At 50.8% G+C, this 23,913-nt stretch overlaps 1 protein-coding gene across 2 annotated transcripts; it reads right to left on the reverse strand.

The window, feature by feature from the left end:
- Window positions 1-12,595: 12,595 nt before the first annotated feature.
- On the reverse strand, window positions 12,596-21,956 carry MAPK1IP1L (mitogen-activated protein kinase 1 interacting protein 1 like). 2 transcript variants are annotated; one of them, XM_027906985.1, is made up of 4 exons: window positions 21,901-21,956; window positions 14,543-14,573; window positions 13,270-13,983; window positions 12,596-12,827 (listed from the first exon to the last, which is right to left on the reverse strand). In XM_027906985.1, exons 2-4 carry the CDS (start codon window positions 14,564-14,566, stop codon window positions 12,816-12,818), a joined length of 750 nt encoding a protein of 249 aa, XP_027762786.1. In that variant the 5' UTR covers window positions 14,567-14,573; window positions 21,901-21,956; the 3' UTR covers window positions 12,596-12,815. The 2 variants fall into 2 exon arrangements, with proteins under 2 accessions (XP_027762786.1, XP_027762787.1); XM_027906986.1 differs by lacking the exon at window positions 21,901-21,956 and adding an exon at window positions 15,496-15,644 and having other exon boundaries at window positions 14,543-14,570.
- Between the last annotated feature and the right edge of the window lie 1,957 nt (window positions 21,957-23,913).

A 23,913-nucleotide genomic window follows, 5' to 3' on the forward strand; every position in this document is an offset into this window, starting at 1 on the left:
CCCGCCCGCGGGGGCGGGGACGGGGCGGGCACCGGGAGCGGCCACCCACGGGGTGCCCACGCCGGGGAGACCCGTGACAGCTCGGGGACAGCGTCCTGTTCCCCTTTCTCAGGCGGTGACACCACCAAAGGGGGTGGAAGGTGGTGGTGGGGGGAATCTACAGGGAATCACTTGGTTTCCTCGCGGTTTGTGCCTCGCGCGCGTCCATTCCACGCGCGGCTTGATCCCATTTCCCTGCCCTCCCTGCCTGGAGCCACCGCCGGGTGTTTGTTCCCGCAAGAGATCTGTCTGTGCACGTCACGGCTCCGCTTTAGTGGAGCTCAGTAAAGCACAGTAAAATTGGCTTCTAAACTTCGAACGTTTTCTGCTTCCCTCTGAAACTACCAAAAAATAAAATAAAATAAAATAAAATAAAATAAAATAAAATAAAATAAAATAAAATAAAATAAAAGCCTCGAGGCTGGCAGAGGACGAGCTCTGGAAAGCTGTCAGAGGCAGCTGGAATTTCGACAAGCCCAGTTATATTTGAGGTTGAGGGTGAATCACCTCCAGTTTGCTCAATGGGCTCCACAGCTTAAAGCAGTGGAAATGGAAAAGGTGGGTTTGTGCTGAAATTCTGATCTGCTGCCCCCTGCTCCTGGGGGAAGGGAAGGCAAAGAGGAAGGGAAAGAGAAGAGAAAATGGAATGGGATAGAAAAGAATAGCTTTCATTTGGAAGAGGCCCACAGTGATCATCTAATCCACCTGCCTGACCAACTGAGGGCTGACCAAAGCTTATTAAGGGACCCACCCTGTAATTGGTGTCATTACAGGTGTAGAAACTGCTTCTGCAAGGCAGCAGCTGATACTGCAGCTGATATCCAAAAAAAGAAAAAAAAGAAAAAAAAAAAAAAAGAGGGGAAAATCTGTTGAATTTGATCTTAATGAATTTTAGTATAAATTATTCTGGTTCAGCTCTGCTTATCTAATAGATTGGGTTTCAAAGAGAGCAGCCTCCTCTCCCCTGGGGCACCAGCCTGGACTTGAACATCCTTCAGCTTCTTCTAATACTTGTCACAGGGATTCAGACCAAACTGAAGTGTGTAAAAATGCAGGGGTGCCTTATGGGAGTGGCTGGGAAATATATATATCAGGGAAATAAAGATTATATACTTAATAGACAATTAGTAATATATATTAAGTGTATTAGTATATAAGAAATATACTTAATCAGGGAGTGCTGCTTCACTCCCCTCTCACAGCACCCACCCCACCCCACAGTGAATACACACCACGATATCTTGGGGGGTGTTTTAGGGTAAAAGGGACCTGGAGAGGATTTAAACCAGTTGTGCTGAAGGATCCCTGATACGTGGAGTGAGGATCTGGAGCTTCCCGAGCCTGTACCACGGGCAGAAGGAGATCCCTGCTCTTCAGGAGGACCCTGCAAGTCCTTGTTCCAGCATCTCCCTAGTGCTCAGCTTTTTTCCCCCCAGATGTCTTTGGCGAGGGACAATTTCATCCAAAGCCTCTATTGCTATTTTCAGGATTTCACACACTCCAAAGCTTCGCCAAAAAGGTTTTCCTGGGCTTTTTCCAGTTCCAGTGCCACAAACTCTGTGCTTCCAGTTGTGCAACAGACACGTGGTATTAAAAAAATTACTCGACCACAAGTCAGTGAATACACAAATCAAAATGTGAGGTAATTCCTGCACTTGAACAAACCAAGCTGCAGCGGGGACGATGAGCGAGGCTGGACGGGGCTTGGAGCAGCCTGGGATGGTGGGAGGTGTCCCTGCCCGTGGCAGTGGGGTTGGAATGAGATGGGCTTTAAGGTCCCTTCCGACCCCAAACCCTCCTGTGATTCAGCACCCAGGGGGTGGGTGCCGAGAGCCCTTTGCTCGCAGAGCTGAGACGTCCAAGGGTGCCCCACGTCACCTGAGTCACCCTGCGGTGACTCACCCGGCCCGAGCGAGGTGTGGCCACCGTGGTTTTTACAGTTTTGCCTCTTGGGATTGGGAAAAATCGAGCGGCTGGTTCGTTGCCAGAGCTCTGAGCAGGGCAGGGCAGGGCAGGAACACCCGGGCTCCGAACGAGCCGTCACTCCCGGCCATCCCACCCACCCCTCCCTCCTCTCACAGCATCGGGATGCCCGGCCGAGCAACCCTGGGCTGGCTGCTCTTCAAAACTGCATGAAGGATTTAGTCATGCCTTAAAAAATGGGCATATTCTGCTGATTTGGATTTTTTTTTTTTTTTTAAAGCACTCCTAATTATCCTGTTTGCTTTAGAGACTCTCGGGGTAAAAACGCAACCCTGCTCAGCACCACGGACAATTTAAAATGCCAAGCCTGCAGATGGAGGACCCGGGGAGGGCAGGTTGGCCACGAGAGCACCCCATTCCTTAGGGATGTGCTCTTCCCTGCAGCCAAACACTGTCTCTAAGCACAATTTTCTTCCCCCCGTTTTAAAAGGCCCAGCATTTAGCCAACAGCAAGAGAAAAAAAAAAAAAAAAGGATATTTAACAGTGGCTGGGGGAGAGTTAACGCTCTCCTCTGGAGCTGGTACAGGGCTGTGATTTGTGTTTGTGCTTGAAAGAACTTTGGTAACACAGGGATGTTTTGGTTCTGGCTGAGCAGTGCTTTGCTTACACAGGGATTCTCTGCTCCTCGCCCCACCCCACCAGCAGGGAGGCGGGATGGGACACACCTGACTCCAGCTGGCTGATCCAAGGGATATTCCACATGACACGGTGTCATGTTTGGTATGTAAAGCTGGAGCAAGGAGGAGGAAAGGGGGGGATGTTTGGGGTGATGCCGTTTGTCAGTGATGCAGTTTGCAGTTCCAGCTCAGAATTATCCACCCTTCACTTGGTCCCAGTACCCTTTATGCTGACTGACTTACACCAGCAGTTGGTGTCCTCTGCATCTTCTGTTCTTGTGGATATTCAGCCTCCCAGAGGCAAAAGACCCCACCCCAATGGATAATCAAACTCTATCGTGATAAATAACCTGAAAGCAGAAATTTCAAACTATTTAGCAGAAACTGATAACCAGAAAGCTGCTCTTCTCTTTCTGATCATAAATTAACTTGAAGGAAATCAATCCAGGGGGCAAGAAGCTCGATGGCACGGGAGATCCACTTCCCTTCACAGAGCAGAACAACCCACACCCACGCAGTTGTCTCAGTCTCATGATTTTCTGTGGCCTGACTCGTGCTTGGAGCTGGCAGCACCCACCACCGTGCAATGCTTGGGCTGCAGATCTGCCCCTGAGGCCGTGCTTGGCACAGTCCCAAAGTGTGAAACTCTGCCATCACCTCTCCTTCCCCCCTGGGTGACATCCCAGGCTGGGAAACTGGAACAGTGGCGATGTCACCTCCTCCCTCAGAGCCAGGAAAGAGATCCCCAGTGCCACGGGTGCCTCCGTGGAGCCCCACACTGCACCTCCCCGAGGGGTCACTGCGGCCTCAGCCCTTGCATTCCAGTGGCTGAGTCACCTCCGGCTCTCCTCTCAGCAATAAAAAAGGGCATTGCAGCAAAATCAGGCAACGGGAATCTCCTCCCTGACCTGCCAGACTTGTGCAACGCCCTCCCAGGGCTTCTGAGAACAGGGAACTGAACGGCCCATTCCAGAGTTCCCTTGGCTGCATCACTCACCTCCCCCTCTCCAAACATCCCCTTGGCCCCAGCACTGGTGAAAAAACTCCGTAAGAGGGAGGTTGACACCTTCAGTAACTCAAGTTTGATGGTAAAGGAAGCCCAAAATCAGCTGACAAAGAGCCTGGATCTCACAGCACCACCCCTGCTGCTCACATGTACCTTCACATCTACCAGCAAGTCTGGCCTTGCTCTCTCTTCACCCTCCTTTTATTCTCTCTTTATAAAGCAACAAAGCAAAACTCCTGCCTTTGCAGCTTCCTCCTCCTCCTCCTCCTGGAAAACAGAGGAGTTCCACTGGTGGGAAACTGCAGCTCATCCATCCCCTCTGGCTCTGACCGTGCCAGCAGAACAGCAAGTCCAGTCCACCCCAAAAAACTTCACCCAGCTCCCAACCCTGATGCTGCAGATGAGCAAAACCCTGCTCCAGTTTGAAACTTTCATATTATTAAAGAGGAAGAAACGAGAGGCACTTTTGGTGCCTGTCTGAGCACTGAGTTGCTTTTCAGGAGTTAAATGATTCTTGTAGCAAATTGTGTCGACAGAGATCCTCAAATCCCCCCTGGCTCCAAACTTCACAGGAATTACATCCTCCCCTGCTGCACAAACCCCCGTGCAGCCTGATGCCCAGGGAAGGAAGATCCTTCATCCAAATGTTGCCCAGATCCAGCTTTGCCACGGGAAAAGATGCTCCACGAGGAGAGTAAAACCTCATGGGACACCACACTGAGCACACGGGGCTGGAAAGAAAACATGAGCGTCAAAGAAAGCCTGGACAGCTCAGCCTGTCACCAAAGAAAGAGAGAGAGGTGTTTGCACTATTTATGGCACCACAAACAACATTTGGGACATCTCTGATAGGACATGCAGAAAGCTGCAATGTCACCCACTCTGAAGAGTTTAAAATAACTTTGTGACACAGCAATCACCGAGGTTGGAAAAGACCATCAGGATCATCGAGTGCCACCTCAGTGGGTGGCTTTTGTAATAGCTCAGGAGAAGAGGAGAGATGGAAAGAGGAGAGCTTTGCAGGAGTCCCTTTCCTTCTTCTGTTTGCAGAGCACAGAAATTGATTGTCCTACGAAACCTCACACTGAACAGGGCTCAGATTCAAATCCCATGCACAGCGTTTGTGTTCCTCCTGCAGCAGCCGATAAAGCACATGCAAAGATGCGGGAGAGTCACTAAAACGTTGGTTCCCTCGGTTTTTTTTTATCAAGGTCGGTGTTAAAAGCAATTCATACGGGATGGCATCATCTCTGCCTGCGGGCTTTGCCAGGGGAAGCGGAGCAGCAGCAGTGCCCTCTGCTGATGAGCAGGAGCGTGGAGAGCAAAATCCAGAGGGACCAACCACAGGGACCAACCACATCGGGCTTGGCTTTTACACAACACTCACAAGGTCTTTTTCCCAACATCTTAAATTTCTTTTGTCCACTCGGAGCAGGTTTTGCTCGGTGTCTCTCCATTCCCGCTCTCCTTACTCTGACACCCAGACGAGGATCACAACCGGGCAGCTCAGCCCCACGGATGTGATCACCCTCGTGTTCCAGGTTTATTGCTCACCCTCGGTTTTCCAAGTGGGAAAACGGGACAAAAAAAAAAAATAAAAAAAAATCCAGGTTGAAATGCAAACATGAAAGCCCGACGTGGCAGCTGCTGAGGCTTCGAAGTGCCTGGATTCAAAACTTCCAGGACAAACAACTCAGTCTCCTTGAGGAACATCCACGAACTGCTGCCCCACAACAGCCCAGTGCGCAGTGAGAACAGCACCAGGGTATTAAAGCACTAATTCTTCCCACTTTTAAGCCAATTTTAAATTATTCTGCCATCTTCTCTGTGCTGGAGGGTGTTGCCTGTATCTGATGGGAATGCAGGCAAACTGGAGAGCAGGGGATTCCCAGCCCCTCTGAACCATTTCTGTCACACAGAGCACTGTAATGCAGAGCTGCTCACACGGTGCAGATTAAGCAGGTTCTTGTGAAAAGGTACAGTTTTATTTTTAATTATCTTTTAACAGCTTAGTGAAGTGGAGTATCCTGGTAACTGCCCCTTGTAGCACACACTGGATTCCCACCAGAAGATCTATCCCAGGACAACACTGCATTCAGGAGCCAGAGGAATCACAGAATATCCTGAGTTGGAAAGGACCACAAGGATCATCCAGCCCAACTCCTGGCCCTGCACAGACACCCCAGCAATCCCACCCTCTCCCTGAGAGCCTTGTCCAAACCCTCCTGGAGCTCTGGCAGCCTCGGGGTCGTGCCCACTGCCCTGGGGAGCCTGTTCAGTGCCAACCACCCTCTGGGGGAAGAACCTTTCCCTAATATCCAACCTAAAGCTCCCCTGACACAGCTCCAGGCCTTTCCCCATTCATGCAAAGCCCAGGAAGTCACAAATGAAATGCAGTGTCATTTGTCACCTTTTGAAACATGGATAAATTCCATGTCTGCTTTCAATCAGGCTCAGAACAGAGTGAATTTCTTAAGAGCCATGGGGTGATTCTGGTGGGAAGGAACACCGGCAGGTTCCTAATTCCCACTCGGAGCAGGGCCAGCTCTAAGGCCAGCCCAGGCTGCTCAGGGCTTTATCCAGCTGGCCTTCAAAGCCTCCAAGGACGGAGACTGCATAATCTGATGTTGGATTGTCCTCATGGGGAAAGTTTCTCCTTGTTTCTGGTCTGACCCTCTCACTTAAACCCATCCCATCACCCAGTCTGGCAGTACCACAGGCTGATCTTTGCTTTAGAACACGATCTCCACCACCAACAGGAAGTTTTCCTCTTCAAACCTAAAATTAATTCCCCCCATTTCACACTGAGGACCCCCAGCTCCAGCCTAAATGTCACTGGGAACAGTGGCAGTAACAGGACAAGGCACAGCAGGGCACCCACAGAATGGTTTGGGTTGGAAAGGAACTTAAGGATCATCTCATTCCAACCCCCTGCCGTGGGCAGGGACACCTTCCACTGTCCCAGGTGGCTCCAAGTCCCATCCAACCTGGCCTTGGACACTTTCAGGGATCCAGGGGCAGCCACAGCTTCTCTGGGCAAAGATCCAACCTTTAACAGTTTAAAAGGATCCCGAGGGTCCCTCTCCAGCTCAGAGAAATGAGTTCCCCTGAAGAACAGGAAATGAAATGCTGGTGGTGGAGTTGGGCTCCTGCTCCTCTTCTGGATGAGCTTCCTCCCACCGACAAACAGCTCGATCCAAGGTTCTCCCCAAGGCCATGGCCCCACTTACACCCCTCTCTGCAGCAGCTTTTTGCTCTGCCCCACTCAGGGTTAAACCCATGAAGGCACCTGGCTCAGAGGCAACTGTGGTGGTGGCAGAGGGAAGAGGGGGAGAGACAGGGAGATGTTTATCAAGCCAAGACAAATTCAGAGACTGACAGCGCAGCTTGATGCAGGAGTTGGAGGGTTAATTGCTTCAAGAATTCCCTCCCCTAATCGCAAGCACACAAATCTGCAAGAGAAGGGAAGATCTTGTGCAGACAGAGGGAGGAGGACCTGAAATGAAACCCGAGGTGTGCCAGTGACTGCTCAGCACAGCCCTTCCCTGCCCTGTCATGGGAGAGTTGGGAAGAGGACAGAACCACGGGCTTTGTGATTTTATCTCCCCATCTCTCATTTAGCAGGGAGGGTAACAGGGAACTGCAGTGCTCTGCTGCTTCACTGGCTATCTGTGATCACTTATCTGGGTGTAACTTGTAATTTAACTGTGTCATAACTCACGATCTGCTGCACAGACGATACAAAGTCCTGACTCCCCCGCCTTCCCTGTCATCAAACGGGACAAACTGAACAATTAGTGAACCTCTGGAACCAAAGTATCACAGAGCCATGGAATGGTTGGGGTTGGAAGGGACCTTAAAGACTGTTTACTGCACCTGCCTTGCCGTGGGCAGGGACACCTTCCACTGTCCCAGGTTGCTCTGAGCCCTGTCCAACTTGGCCTTGGGCACTTCCAGGGATGGGGCAGCCACAGCTTCTCTGGGAAACCTGTCTGCAACACCCCTGAGAGATCCTGCAGGCAGGAGTGACCGAGCAGATGTCACCCACTGTGACCAACTTACCTGCAGGGGCGTTTTTAGTTCACTCAAATCCCACTGAATGTGAGAGCAGAGGAAGAGTAACAGCAGGTGCTGCCGCTGCAGATACCTGGGAAGTGGGAAAACTGGGCCAATACCAAGTGAAACGTGGAAGTTTGATGCACATGGAGCCATCATCCCTCTTAGACCATGCCTCTCAGCACCACGAGCTCTGCCCAAGCAGCAGCACACAGAGGGATCCATAGGGATCCACAGGGATCCACAGGGATCGTTGGCTCCGGGTGGAGCGAGCGCAGTGTGTCACAAACACCTCAATCCACCCACGAAGCACATCCAGGTCCAAGTCCATTCGGGATCACTCCCCAGGAGTGATCACACCCTGGCGTGTAACGCAGTGACAGTTATTCCTCCAGCAGGGATGAGCTCCTACTGGAAGCTTTATAGGAAACTTGGAACTTGCCTTTCTTGATTTTCCAGATGACACCCAACATACCAGTGCCTGCAGAACAACAGCTGTTTGGTGTGTAGGGAACTGCGCCCCAACAACTGGCATTTTGTGCTTAACTTGGACACAGGGAAGCCAACATTAAATAAAAATATGCATGGGACATTTCATCCTTCCTTGGATGCCAAAGGGTCTCACTGCACAGAGACTCAGAGCAATCTATTAAGCGGGAAAGGTGTCCCTGCCCACGACAGGGGGGTTGGAATGAGATGATCTTGATTCGGATCCCTTCCAATCCAAACCATTCTGTGATTCCATGGTCACCATCTCTCTCTCTGGACAGCATGGAGGCACTTTGGACAGGCTGGTCAGGGAATCCATCGACACCCAGCCACAGAAACGGGTCTGGACTTGGCTGCAGAGACTTTGGGCACCTGCACACCTACAGTGTGGTCTAACTCTGCACTCACCCCTTGGCAAGACCCCCGGGATGGCTTTTCCAAACCTCTCCTAAGAATTATGTAGATAAATATCACTTGAAATCAGCGAATTGTTAAGATGGAGAAAAACCCTCGGAGACCACTGAGTCCAACTCTTCCCCCAGCACTGCCAAGGCCACCACTGACCCATGTCCTCAAGTGTCACATCCCAAGGCTTTTAAATCCCTCCAGGGATGGGGACTCCGCCACTGCCCTGGGCAGCTGTGTCAATGTCTCACCATCCTTAGGGTGAAGAAATTTTCCTGATATCCAATCCAAACCTCTCCTGGCACAACTTGGGGCTGTTTCCTCTCCTCCTGTCCCTGTTCCCTGGGAGCAGAGCCCGACCCCCCCCGGCTCCCCCCTCCTGTCAGGGAGTTGCAGAGCCAGAAGGTCCCCCCTGAGCCTCCTTTTCTCCAGGCTGAGCCCCCCCAGCTGATCCTCCTAGCACTCGATCCCCTCAAAAAATAATCCACCCAAGCATTTGGGGTTTGCAGGGCACCAGCAATTATCGTGACTGGCTCAGGATGCCCATGTGTCATCTCCAGCGCTGCACAGGAGCCGCAGAGACAATTCACCTGAGGAATCCAGAGGAGTGGAGAATCCCACAGCTGGAGTCAGGATAAAGCACTGGGCACACACTGCTCTGTCCTGTTCACAGGTGGAAGGATCACTTTTGGACCACGGTCTAAGCAGAGCTTGTCCTCAAGCCTTCAAGCGGGTAAATAATTTTGTTTCCACTCTTCACTGCGGCCGTTTTTGCCCCCCTGGGTGGGTGAAGGTGTGAGCAAAGGCAGCAGCCCCGCAAGCCTCTCTCTGTGGAAATGCAATCACGAGTGGTGGCCAAACTGGGGAGTTCTCATCACTGCCAAGCCCCTGGCGTCTGTGTTATCCACCCTATCCCATCAAACTCCTGACAGGTGAATAAAAACGCTGGTTTGGGGGTCACTTACCACGTCCACGTGGGCCAGTCTAGCTCAGGAATTGTTCAGAGGCAGGGAAAACACACACCACGCTCTCCACAGGTGAAAACCAGTCCCACTCCTCCTCTGGAACAAGCAAGACCAGACCTTTTCTCTCTCTTAATCACTAAAGATTCTGTGAACACGCAACACCTGAGGCTGACATTGCTACACCAGAGCCAGGGTCACATCCACATTTAATATCCCTTTTTTTACAAGGCTGCAAAAAAATCACCAAAAAAAAAGGAAAAAAAAAAAAAAAGGAAGAGGAAAAACACTCACAGGAGTCAAGTAATTCTGATTTTATATTCAGGCTTTGCAAAATCAAGGATGTCCTATTTTTACTATTCATTCAAGGCAAAAAGTCTACACAGGCATGTCAAAAGCAGGAATTGAGAAACAAGTGAACACAACAGTCTTGAAAATACGTTTAATGTCTAATCTTATACAAAAGTGACGGCATTTTCAAAAAAATATCAAATCCTGTATTTATAGCTTCTCACTATCATACAGCAATATTTCGTTTCCTCTAAAGAAAATACAGCAGCAGGTGATAATCTATACTTTTTAAAGATGTGATTGCTTATATTCTGTATTGTAAACAAACGCAGTATGTCAACCTCAAAAGCACAAGTCAAAAACGAACTTCTCAGCAGTTTGAACTCATAAACGATGCATAGAAATGTACAAATTCCATTGCGAAAGCTTCAGGCCAGAAGTTTGCTCACACTTGACATATAAACATGTGATAAAGTTACTACACGGCATATAAGTGACACCTTGAGTTTTTACACAATAGATTTAACAGGAAATACCCTTTTCACTGCTATGCAAAGAACTCTGCTCACAAAAACGAAGGGGTTATGAAACAGTTTTCCATGACCTCAAGAAATACGAATATTACATTGAAAAACATCCCATATATATTGAATTTTTAGCCTAAATGTTCCAGTAATAAATCCTGCCTATTTTCAGGAAGAACCTAGAAGTCTAGTTACCTTTACAAAACCCCTTTCCAAAAAGCATCGCTTGCTACCACTTTTGCTTTCTCCTTCCCTACCTCTTCCCGTTCCCTGCAGAGACACAACAGCCAGTGCAATTCCAGCTGGGAGTGCTGCTACTGCATGATCCACTCATTTGGAATAACTGTGTTTTCATTACATTGGTTCATATCTAAGGCTGCAGGTATCAAAACAAAACAACAACAACAAAAAAAAGCACTTCAGCAAATGCAGTCCACGTTTCTTATGTTAGTTTTTAGTTAAGTCTTGCCGAGGTCTAAGCCGAGACTGCTTGGGGTTGGGGTGGGGGGCAACTGGGGTTTGTTTAAGGTTAGTGGAGATTTGGGACTTTTGTTTCCTGTTCCTAAGGTTAAGTTGCTGGGTTTTAAAGTATTTTTGTTCAGCTCCAGTATTGTCTTCCTAAAAACAAAACAAAACAAAACAAAACAAAAAAAATCACATTCCTTTGCTATCAGCTTTCATGACATCAGATTAAAACAGGCATAGCTCAGCTGGCTGCTTCCTCCTGCACAAAATACTGTAAGATTTTGCCATAAAGGCTGCAACTACCACCAAGAGTCACCAGCAGGTCACCCCCACGTGTTTTGAAGCTGCCCATCACGCGCATGCAGGAAGCCACGAAGGTACTGGAAGAGAAATGAAACTCGTCGTCACAGTTCCATGATACAAAAGACTCCCTAATGAGCTACCATGTGAAGCGAAGATCTGTTCCTAATTCTACCCACAGAGGCTAAGTTAGGAGATTCCCCCCCCCCCAGCTGGGGGTGAGACAAAGTGTGTGTGGCCCGAGCCTAGGCCATGAAGTACCACCAAGAGGGCCAGGACTCGTGGCTGACACGTGGCTGTGTCTTGGCAAAGCCCCCTGGATATGGCAAGGACACGAGAACTCACGGCAGCGCCCCTTTGGGAAGGGTTGGGGGCAGCTGCACAGCAGTGCACACAGGCTTCCTGACATTCCATCTCTCCCAAATTCCACTGAGTCCGTGAGGTATGCACACACCCAGGTGAGAACAGGGGGCTGCTCCCAGGATAACAGCCAGCAGAGCCCCAGGGAGACACCCCAATCCCCCCTCGTCCTCAACAAGGATCTCTGGAGCCGAAGGAACCGCCGTGCCAAAAACTGCTGGGAAGGGGATGGTCGGGGTAGGTTTGTTTGTTGCGGGGTTTTTTTTTTTTCACCTTTTAAGCTCAAGTTCGGTTTCCAGGGATCTGAAAAAGCCTGGCTGGGTTTGCACAACAGCCCAGCAGCCCCAGAGTCAGAATTTGAAATGACCAGAAACAGGGAAGTACCTACGAGGGGACGGGTTCCTCTTTACACGGACCAAGCCAAACTTTCCAACCACCACGGAATGAGAACCGGCAACGGGGACGTCCTCATCGGCATGCACAAAACAAAAAAAAAAAAAACCTCACTTTTTTCTTTTTTTTTTTTTTTTCCTGTTTTCTTTTTTTTTTGCTGATTCAAAGTTAAAACTGCATGTCCAGGTTATTCCACTTGCACAGAAAACTCCTGTTTGGGAGCGCCGACACCCCCTGGTGCTGACAGGTCACACCAAGGGTCTCCAACGAGGCTCCTCCTCCTCCTCCTCCTCCTCTTCCGTAGTCCCAGACCGAGGAATTGGTTTGAGTATGTACAAAACGCTGAGAGGAAACCTTGGAGTTCCACATGCTCTGTCTCGTTTCAAGAGTTACTGTAGCACGCTCAAGGAATTAGGTTTCTTGCCTAAAATGCTGAAACACCTTAATTTACTGACATTTTGGAATAAACCTGAAAGTAGACAAAACACGACCATCCATCCGTTCGGCCGCCAGCGACGAGTCTGGCGATGAGACTTAAAGCATTAATGGAAATCTAAGAATTAACTTTTTTTTTTTTTTTTTTTTAAACTCCACAGGCCTGATTCTTTACAGTCCTTTCATGGCAACTCCCGTTTTTCCTTTAGTTTTGTTTTTGTTTTTTTTTTCCAAGGAATGCTTGCCAAGGTAAGAACCACAGATGTTAGTTGATTTCTTCTCTTTGTAAATTCGCTTTATTAAACCAAACAATTATGCCAGCGTATGAGCTAGGTAAATTGATGTAAACTGCTCCTTCATACCTCAGATGCACATACAAGAGGCAATACTCTTCAGAGCCCCAAACATTACTGAAACGAAAACTGTAAAAATCTCTGTAAGTAGTGGATGAAGGTGGAAAACTACAGTATTTTGTTGCCCAGAACGTGTTCAGCGGTAAGGCTGCAAGAGACAATAACTCGTGGTCAGTACAGGCTTTTCACACAGCACTTCATTCACAGTTACAAAAATCCCTGATTAAGAAGAAATTCGTGCTCATAATTTGTTAGCCCCTCCCTCTGTGCCCTGGAAACAGCCTCTCTAGGTAAAAGAGACTGGAGTATTTTTTATTTCTGAAATTATTACAAGGTTCCCCCCACACACACCTCCTCCTTTTTTTGGATTTTAGAGGCTTTCCAAGTAGTGGAAGACCACTATAACGAGAGACATGCCCCAAGACTTGACATAATACCACTATTCTGGCATATTTAATATTTAAGGAGGTGGCTGTGATCCCACTGTTGCTCAAACTCCTCATCTGCACTAACAGATTTGTGCCACTGAATTCCCAAGCTTAAACGAGCGCTAATTTGGGAGTAACTCCGCACCAAAACCAAATACTCACATGGGGACCACCAGGCATTGACGGAGCACCAGCAGGGCCGGATGGCACTTGAAAAGGATTAGGGGGCGTAGGATATAGTCCTGGAGCCGGATATGATCCTGTGGGTGGAGGAAATGGCCCTGGCGGCGAAGGTCCCCACGTTCCAGGCGGGACCGTCCCCCACGGCACCGTCGGCGCGGCCCCCGGAGTCTGGGTAGGAGCGGAATATGGCCCTGGGGGTGGATATGGCATGCTGGGAGCAGGATACTGCCCTCCCATTGTTGGTCCCCATGCTCCGGAGGGCATGGATCCCCATGGCCCAACGGGAGCAGGAGGCGCCGCTGGCTCCGTTGGACCTCCGTAAGGTCTTGGAAGCTCTGGAAAGGGCATGTTTGGTGGCGGATACTGCCCCGGCGGGACGGGCCCTGGCACAGTTGGGGGTGGATACGGACCACCAGGAGGAGGGCAGGAGGGTCCGGTAGGAGGAGGAGGAAATGGAGCAGGCGGTCCCGGGGGCATTGAAGGATACATTCCCGTGGGAGGAGGTCCGAAGGGCACACTGGAAGCGGACGTGTTGGGCGGCAGTCCCGTCGGTGTCATAGGGGGGGCGCTGGGGTTATTCCAAGGGTTGGAAGCCGGCCAGCCCTGCGGAGGCTGCCCGGGCTGCTGGCCAGGCTTGGAGCTGCTCACTTTGGAGGTTTTAGCGGGCGACTGGTCGGGTAAAGCATCTGCCAACTGCAAGACAAAGCGCCGGTGAGAGCGGAACGTGCCGTGCCCGTGCCGAGCGAGCGGAAATTCCCAGCTGCAGACATCCCGCCCACCGCGTGCCCACGCTCCGGCTGCCGGGACGGGAGGAGGAGGAGGAGGAGGAGGAGGAGGAGGAGGAGGAGAGCTCTCTGTGGCTGCACAGACATGGCTAAATTCATCCTTGTGCAGGTTCTGCCACTGAGGTAGAACACAGGCATTCTGACATGCCCCGGTGGTGAAAGGCCACCTACCGACCGGAACAACGAGCAAGCTGCAGCACAAACCCGGGAATGTTTCCCTACGTTTCCATTACAGCTACTCTGCTGCCATTAAAGCACAGCCCCTTTGTGAATGCCACACAAGAGAACCCCACGAGGCACCCAGCAGCTTCCAGTGTTTAGTCCAGGGATTGCTACATCTGCCCAGAAGGAAAACACCACTCAGGGAAATCACCTCTCAGCCGTCAGCTCTCCCTTTCTCCTCCAAAAACCTTTAGAAAGAAGGAACACAACTGGCTGATCTTCAGGAAAGAAAAACTGTTACTTACCGAAAAATCATCAGTTCCAGACATTGCGCTGAAAAGTAAGGTAAGATAAAGTGAAATTTGTTGAAAATAATAAAGGTATCTATCTTTAAGCAAGACTTCATGAGGCACCTACGCTGCTCTCACTGGAAGCACGGGAAGTGTCGAACTGGCAGCACCTCCTGGTGCCTTGGTTTTAGTTTCTGACCCACACCAGACCCAAGCTTAGCAGTGTCCAGCGCCCAGGGGATGCTTTGGGGATCCTTGGGTACAAGGTAATGGAAATAAATGGGATTAAATGAACAGGGATGCCCTGGAAGTACTCCACGTGTTTTCTAAACTGGGATTTGGAAGAGGCATGGCAGGATTGTTGCAGGTGAAGTCAATGCATCTAAACCAAAACCTGATTAAATCACAGAATCCTGGAATGGTTTGGGTTGGAAGGGACCTTTAAAGAGCAGCTCATTCCAACCCCCTGCCATGGGCAGGGACACCTTCCACTAGTCCAGGTTGCTCCAAACCCCATCCAACCTGGCCTTGGACACTTCCAGGGATCCAGGGGCAGCCACAGCTTCTCTGGGCAACCTGTGCCAGGGCCTCCCCACCCTCACAGTCAGGAATTTCTTCCCAATATCCCTCTAAACCTGCCCTCTGTGAGCCCTTGTCCTGTCCCTCCATGCCTTGTCCCCAGTCCCTCTCCAGCTCTCCTGGAGCCCCTTTAGGCCCTGCAAGGGGCTCTCAGGTCTCCCTGGATCCTTCTCTTCTCCAGGTGAACCCCCCCAGCTCTCCCAGCCTGGCTCCAGAGCAGAGGGGCTCCAGCCCTCTCTGTGACCTCCTCTGGAGTCACTCCAGCAGCTCCACATCCTGGAATCCCCACACAGATCTCACTGTCAGAAATAAAAGAACTGCAGTTTGCTGATGCTTTAATCCTCCAATTACTCCATAAAACGCTAAAGGCCGTGGATGCTCTTATTTACCTCCACTGGCTCTATCAGCTGACCACAGACCTGCCAAAGCTGTCATTAATGTGTAACCAACTTCCAACCCCTCCACACTTGCAAGCAGCACCGAGAACAGGGATCCCTGAGCCGTGTTCTACCTTTCCATGAAGGCAACAGCTGCACTCGGGGCTTTTTGGAGCTTCACCACGGTGACCCCTGACTGGCTTCGTCAGTCCTGACCAGCCACACAAAGGGGCAAAGTTCTGTTTTGCAGAAATGCAAAAATATAAGTCAAGAGTTCAAGTACTACTGCCAGGGTGACCCCCAGGAAAAACAATCCTGTTCCCCCCTTGCTGATGGTGAAGACCTGACTCCTAACACCGAGAGGGGTCTCAGGGATGGAGGTCTGGACACACAGCCCAGATCAAACTAGGTTTGTAAGCTCCATTAGGTTAATGTACATCCACATGATTTGCATTCTGTCATTTAGACAGACTTCTCTGAAACTGCACTGCAGGTTTATCACTACAGCTTCCTAATATTGGGACAGTTCTGGCCATTTAGCTCAGCATCCCGTTTCATCTTAACAATGACCCCTAGGGAGGAACAGGAACAGGGATGGCCATCACCCCACCACCTCCATGACTCCAAACTCAGACACTTCCTTAAGTTACAGGCGATTTCTTTGGAGTAACAGCTCTCAAATAACTCCTTTTTCACTAACACATAAAATTCCCCCACTTGGATATGGGGTTGTCTCATTTCCCTGCCTCGAGGTTGTTCCTAAAACACCCACTGGCCAGAAACTCCAACTCTTTGTTGCACAAAAAGGCACCTTCTTTTTCATCTCCAAGCCTGGATTTCACCGGTTTTGGCTGCTGCTCCTCCAATCTTGCAGCTGAGGATACCAGCCAGCCTGCCTTTATCCACCTCCCCGTGCTGATCATTATCCTCCAGATTTTTACCACTTTCTTTCAGCTGTCCCTTCTGCAGGCTGAGCTCCAGCTCGTCCCACTGACCCCCCACCCACCGTGCAGCAGCTTTTCCACACCTCTGATTGTTCTCCCTGCCTCTCTTTTGAGGCTTTCCCAAGTCTTTTGTACCTCTTGGGATGAATGACAAGTTAAAAAAAAAAAAACCCACAGAGGATTGAGGATGGGGGATAACCACTGATTTATACAGTCTCATAATTATGCCTTCTATTTCCTTCCTAACACTTCCTAATGTTCCATCTGCTTTTTGATCCCCGTGGAACTGCCACTTCTGTGGCAATATTTCATTCCCCGGTGTTAAGGGTCAGCGCATCGTTTTATATGTGAAATTATATGCACCACTCTACATTTATCTACTCTGAGTTACAGCAGATTTATCACCACTGAATTATATCTGCCGATTTATTACCTAATCCTTACTTTCCTGGATGGTTTCATATCAACAGGACACTGCTCATCCCATTTCCCAAGTTATTTATGAGCACACGGAGCAACCCAGACCTCTGTGGAAACACAGTGAACTTTTCAAGTTATACCTAATAATTTCAATAAACCTTTCAAGAAAACACCCAAGAATTTCAATAAATCTTTTAAGAAATGCCCATTAATTTAGATAAACCTTTCAAGAAACACCTAATAATTTAAATAAGCCTTTTTTTAAGAAACACACATCTACAGAGTTAACACCTGGGTGGAATTCAGGGCCCTGACTGCATCAGTCTGAAGGTTTGTTCAAATTCCAGCATTAATTTACAACAGCAGCAGCTCCTTCGAGTAAAGGATCTTTGTCTCAGATCAATGACTGTTGGTTTAAAATTGAGGAACCAACTGAACTACATCAGGAAAGCGGTTTCTGCTTATTATTAAAAGCTCAGATGTTCAACCAGGAAAAAACCCTCAATTTCTCCTCAATAAATAGCTCTTAAGTTAAGAGTTCATTAGTTTTTGCAACGATCCACACTCAACAAGAATAAGTTGACATGTGCTTTTCAGTGGCACTGGAGTTCAATTCAACTCTGTGGGCATAGAAATTATTTAATAAAACCCACAAAATGTGAGAAATCATTAATATAGAGACAAGTTAAAAAAAAAAAAACAACCTTTTAAATAAGTGTACATGCAAATGTAGCAGTGATAATAATAATAGTAATTAAAAATCATGATATCAAAAAGCAACACCGAAACAGGCCAAGAGAATCCTCCTTTCTTTAGGGAGGAGGAGAGATGGGATAAAACCAACTGAAAAAAACCAGACCTACAAGAGATCAAAAAATAAGCCCTGAGAAGAAGCTGCAACATTTGCTGCAAAGGGGGAGAAGGAAAAGAGGTGACAAACCTAAAGGGGAACTCAGAAGAAAATGCTGTGATCTGTCACTGGAGTGACAGAGGGGAGTAAATTCAAGCCAAGCAGTGGATGAGCACAGCTGATCACCAAATATCAACCAGCATCCCCAATAATATTTGTTAGCAGACGATTCCTAAATGTTTCTGTGCCATGAAAAGGAAGGGGACAATTCTGCTGCACGATTTATGGGAAAAAAAGAGAAAACAAAAAAAAAGAAGGTAGTTAAGCATAGCTTATAATGAGATTTAGTGGCTCTTTTACTTTGGCAAGCAGACAAGAGCAACATTTGTTGGCAACATTTGGGATAACTGAGCCCATGCCAAGCATGTCAAGGATCCTCCTGCAGACAGGATGGCCTATTTCAGGGATGTTTTTTAAACAGACATTTAATCTGGGCCCTGCCACCTTCGTTTCAGAGGAAAGAAACCGAAATTACCCCCTCAGACACGTTCAGGCAACAGATGAACTCATCTGTACTTAAATCCGGAATCCGCATATTCTGTTCAGGTTGTTCGACACCAAAAGGAATTTCAGTCAAAACCCCGCAGAAATATCGATTCTGTTCACAAAAGTATCGCCCAAGGCACTCACATGCTCAGCAGACCTCCGAGTAACTGAATTTGGAAGCCCCCCCCCGGTCACAGGCGGGCTCAAGAATTTAGGAAAAACCCCCACACTGAGTGGTGCCTCGATGGGATTTTTTAGACCCGGCGAATTAACAAGCGGCCTCTCGTTTTCTCTCTAAGCTTTCCTCGTGGCCCTGAGGTGAGCAGAGAAAAAGCCCTTTTGTGTAAGAGACTTTAAACTCTGCTCCAAATGATCCTTTCCTGGAGCTGGGCTGAAGGAAGAGCACATGGAAGGAGGGTTCAGCTGGCAGGGAGCAGAGAGACAAGACAGCAGAGCTGGCAGCACTCACACCCAAGTCCTGCTGCATCCACCGTGCTGTAAGATAAGAATTCCTTTGTTTTCCCAAGGCCAACGCCCCTGGAAACATCCCTGGTTTTCCAGCAGCCCCAGAGCCTGCCAGCTCCAGGTCCAGCTGGTCAGGGCACCACTTCCCAGCCACCTCTGAGGACACACACACGGCCAGAAGCACCAAAGGGAAGAGAAGGACGGAGAGAGACGATCCATGGCTGCAAAAAAAGGCCTCCAGGAGCTCAATCCCTCTCATCCTTCACCCTGGAGAGCCCTGAGAGGGATGGAGGGCTTCACTGCACCTGCCCAGAAACCACACACAGCAAAATCTTCAGGCCTCCTGGACACCCAGGAGCTGCTCCCGAAAAGTAACAGCAGGGAGGTGAGAGGAGCCACAGGCTGGGAAGAGAAAGGCTGGGAAGCACAACTCCAGCGTGGCACTGGCAGGAGAAGGAGAGTTCCAGCAGCAAGTGCTCACAACCAACTGGTGACTTGCTGAGGGGTCTGAAATCCCTGTTTCTGGAGGTTTGGTGCCGTTTGTGCTGAGCTAAATCCAATCCTACAAACAGCTTCCACAACAAACCAGCCCGAGGGTGTTCTGGGAGCTCCAAACCCTCTCTGGTCTCATCCATCCCACCAAAACTGGTGGATCTAGTAGCGTTTTTTTCCCATGCTCTCGCCTTTCCTGGCTTTTATCCACCACCAGTCCTCGAGGACTCTCGTCAGAAAGAGCTGCCCAAAGCACTTTTTCTTCCTTGCCCCAAAACGAAGCATCGACTGCTTTCCCGTTTCTTTTGAGTTGTGTGACATTTCCCCAACACTTGATGTGCCAGATTTAGTTCCTGTCTCCAAGATCATCTTTCAAACCCAGGGAAAAAAAAAAAAATAAAAAAAAATAATAAAACAGGCTCTCTGGATGCAACAGGCTGTGCTGCATTTCCACTGGGTGGCACAGCTCCCTCGGCAGAGAGAGAGAGAGGTTCCTCTGCCACTCCAAACATGACTAATTCCTGCCAGCATAACCTCATCTACAACAGGATTCCTGCCCACATGAAGTGTAACTACCCAACATAGCGCTGGGAGAGAAATGGAAGAGACACCGAATCTTTTTTGACAGCTTGGGAAATGTTTTCCGAAATATGCAAATTTCTGCAGCTCCGGGGCGTTAAAATATCAACACTTCAGAGCTGGCCTGGATGGAACCACGGAATGGTTTGGGATGGAAAGGGATCTTGGAGATTATCCTTTTCAACCCCCTGACTTGGGCAGGGACACCTCCCACTAGACCAGGTGGCTCCAAGCCCCGTCCAACCTGGCCTTGGACACTTCCAGGGATCCAGGGGCAGCCACAGCTTCTCTGGACCAACCTGTGCCAGGGCCTGCCCACCCTCACAGCCAGGAATTCCTTCCTAATATCCCATCTAACCCTGCCCTCTGTCAGTGTGAAGCCATTCCCTGTGTCCTGTCCCTCCAGGCCCTTGTCCAAAGTCCCTCTCATGGAGCACCTCTCCCAGGAGGAAAGGCTGAGAGAATTGGGATCGTTCAGCCTTCCAGGCTGAACGATCCCAATTCTCTCAGCCTTTCCTCCTGGGAGAGGTGCTCCATCCCTCTGATCATCTTGGCAGCCTCCTCTGGCCCTTTCCCCACCTTCAGTGCCTCCTCACAGGCCATAAATCCTTCAGTCTGCCCTGGGCGTTTAATCCAGCGGGATAACAAAGGCAAACTGAACAGCTCCATCATCCGCAGCTCCACGAGGTCTGAAGATATTCCTGCCCCTTCCCCATTGTCTGCTCTGACTGGCAAAGAGGGACAAAAGGCAGAGCTGTTGTTGTTTTCACACTTCCAGGTCGGGGTTTCGGGCGGGAGCAACAACAAAACTGTGGCGTTTGCTGCAAATTATCAGCCACCAGACAAAAAAAGAAAATAAAAGTCTCCACTGCCCAAAGGTTCCTCCTGGCCACACCACCCAGCCCTGGGGATCCCTGTTAGCCCAGCAGCTGGGAATAACTAGAACTGATCCTTCAGAGCTGCCTCTGGATTTTGTTGAGAGCCACAGAGCCCGTTCTCATCCCTGAGTCCCAGACTGGTTTGGGCTGGAAAGATCATCCATTTCAATCCCCCTGCCGTGGGCAGGGACACCTGGATAGTGATCCCAGGTTGCTCCAAGCCCCGTCCAACCTGGCCTTGGACACTCCCAGGGATCCAGGGGCAGCCACAGCTTCTCTGGGCAAACCTGTGCCAGGGCCTGCCCACCCTCCCAGCCAGGAATTCCTTCCCAGTATCCCATCTAAGCCTACTCTCTTCCAGTTTCAGTGAGTAAAACCACCAAAACCACGTGTCACATCCCAGCTGGAGCCTCCCCTCCGACAAACAAACCCACACAAACCTTTCTGCTCCTCACCAGAGGCTCCTTCACAGGAAAAAAAAAGAAAAACAAACACCCTTTCCAGGAGCCAATCTCACAACTGGCACCTTTCACATCTCCCTCTGGCACTGCTAAAATGCACTCGGAAAACTCAAGCTCCAGGAAGAACATCCCGAGCGCTTTCCAGGCAGGGCCGGCCGACATTCCCCGCGGGTTTTCCCATCAGCCGCCGATCCCCCCGGGTCCCGGCAAGGGCAGTTTCGGGGCGTGTCGGTTTTGCTTCAAAAAAAAAAAGACAAAGGAGCCACCTTTGTTCGGACATTCCCGGCAGTGAGGGGGGCTGAGCAGCCCCGGATCAGCAAGGAATTCCACCTGGGAATAAGCTCTCCCTCGGGAATTGAACCCGCCAGGCCGGCAGCTCTCAGGGGGCACCGATATGCACAGTATTGGCCCGCCCTGGAGCATAAAGGATGTGTGAAAATGTGATATAATCAAACCCTGACTCTCCCGAGCCCTCCCTTAGGGGAGGAACCCCCCAGCTAAAATCACTTACACGCGATTTACGCTTATTTATAAATTACGGCCACGCAGCACAAATAAAAAAGCTGACGAAATATCCCACCCAGCCAAGACACCACCACCACTACCACCACAGCCGACCCCGCCGGGCCCTCCGCGGGGCCCGGCACCTCCGGGGTGGGGGGGGGACGGTGCGAGGCGGGGCCGCCCCCCACCCCGCGCCCCTCCGCGCTGCCCCCCGAGGTGCGCGGGGCTCGTGTGCGCGGCGGGGCCGCCCCAACCCCCCCCACCCCGCGGTACCTGATTTTGGGGGGACCGGCCCAGCCCAGGCCCGGGAGCGACCGCAGCTCCCACCGCCACCGCGACGGCGCCGGAACCGGAACTGCGTCACGGCGGGACACGCCCACCGCACCGGGGTGGGGGCGCACCGGCGGCGCGCGCTCGGGCGCGCCCACCCCCCCACCCCCCCTACCCCGGTGTGGCCACGCCCAATACCCCGCCCCACAACGGGGCGCTGTGACGTTGGCCGCGCCCATCACCCGGTTGACCACGCCCCCAATCGTCACAACCCACGCCTACATCTCGACACGCCCCCTTTCCATACTAGCCATACAGCAGGCCACGCCCAGCACGGTTGGCCACGCCCCCCGCAGCAGATGTGCGGCTGGCCACGCCCCCGCTCAGCAGGCCACTCCCACCCCGGCCGGGAGAAGGCCACGTGACAACGCGCCGGCGCGCGGGGAGGGGGAGTGTCACGTGACTCCTCCCCTGAGGGGAGGGCTCGGCCCCCTGAGGGGACCCGGCCCTGTTCGTGGGGTTCCGGTTTCATCCCTTTGGTTTTAATAAAAAAATAAAGCAGTAACTTGGGGTTTTTATGTCCCTCCCTGCCCCGTTAACCGAAACCTGTACAGCTCAAGACCGAGACCCGTCGCAGAAACCGGAAGAAAAAAAAAAAAAAAACCAACAAAAAAACCCCAAAAAGACCCAGGAAAGCAAAGCACTCGCGGTTCTATCTGTTCGGCACTTTGGGGGGAAAAAAACCAAAAAAATCGAGATTCAAGAAATTAAAATCTTCTTCTTATGTACGAGCTAAATGGCCGTGGATAGTTCTGGTAAAAGTGTGTTGGGTGTTGATTTCTCCGGACCTGTGGCCGACAGCAAAGACTTCAGCAGACTCCTGTCATGTTTAACAGTGTAATTAATAATCATATAAACTGTTATTTCTCATGGATCTGTATTACTGCTGAAAACCCAACGCTTAATTTTCTTCCTTCCCGTCCGGTAGGAAGGTCTGAAGACCATCCCGACAGTCTCAACATTCCCGCCCTCGTCCCTGAGAGCCTTTTCCGAACGCTCCTTGGGCTCTGCCAGCCTTAGGGCTGTGACCACCGCCCCGGGTTTCCCCTCAGATGGCACAAAACCCCACCAAATTTCCATTCAAATTACCCCCGATCGTCCTGTTTCCGCATTCCGGACCTAAAGCCGCCCCTGAGATCTGGGCAGGATTTCTCCCGGCGCCCTCTCCCCGTGTCCCTCCGTGTTCCCTGCGGCAGGGCCCAAATGCACCGCGTGGTTCCCTGCCCTGCCCTTCCCAGCTATGGCACTAATCCCGAGCCATTCCATGCCCGGATAATTCCGTTAAACTCAGCAGAATCACGGGCATGGGCGATGCCCAGCGCATGCCGACGGGGGTGTCCTGGGCTCTGGCGCCCTTCCCTTGGGAGTGACATCTGTTTGTGCATCTCAAGGTCGTTATTTGGCCTTTTCTGAAGCAACAGGAGAAAATCAGCAGCAGGAGCAGGATCTGAGTGCTGGCAGCCCAGAAAGCCGAGTGTATCCCATGCTGCATTCCCAGCAGCGAGGGCAGCGGGGTGAGGAGGGGATTCTTCCCCTCGGCTCCGCTTTCCTGAAACCCCACTGGAGTTCTGTGTCCAGTTCTGGGGTCCTCAACATTAGAAGAATATGGAGCAAGTCCAGAGGAGGCCACGGAGATGCTCTGAAGGCTGGAGCCCCTCTGCTCTGGAGCCAGGCTGGGAGAGCTGGGGGGGCTCACCTGGAGAAGAGAAGGCTCCAGGGAGACCTGAGAGCCCCTTGCAGGGCCTAAAGGGGCTCCAGGAGAGTGGAGAGTTACTGGGGACAAGGTTCTGGAGGGACAGGAAAAGGGGGAATGGCTTCCCACTGCCAGAGGGCAGCCCCGTTGGGAAGAACATTGGGAAGGAATTGTTGTCTGTGAGGGTGGGGAGGCCCTGGCACAGGTTACCCAGGGGAAGTTGTAGCTGTCCCAACCCTGGGAGTGTTCTAGGTCAGGTTGGATGGGG

This window comes from Empidonax traillii, unplaced genomic scaffold (assembly GCF_003031625.1).
Source record: "Empidonax traillii isolate 1590-97213 ecotype Southwest subspecies unplaced genomic scaffold, ASM303162v1 scaffold1389:size274315, whole genome shotgun sequence".
Lineage (NCBI taxonomy): Eukaryota > Metazoa > Chordata > Aves > Passeriformes > Tyrannidae > Empidonax > Empidonax traillii.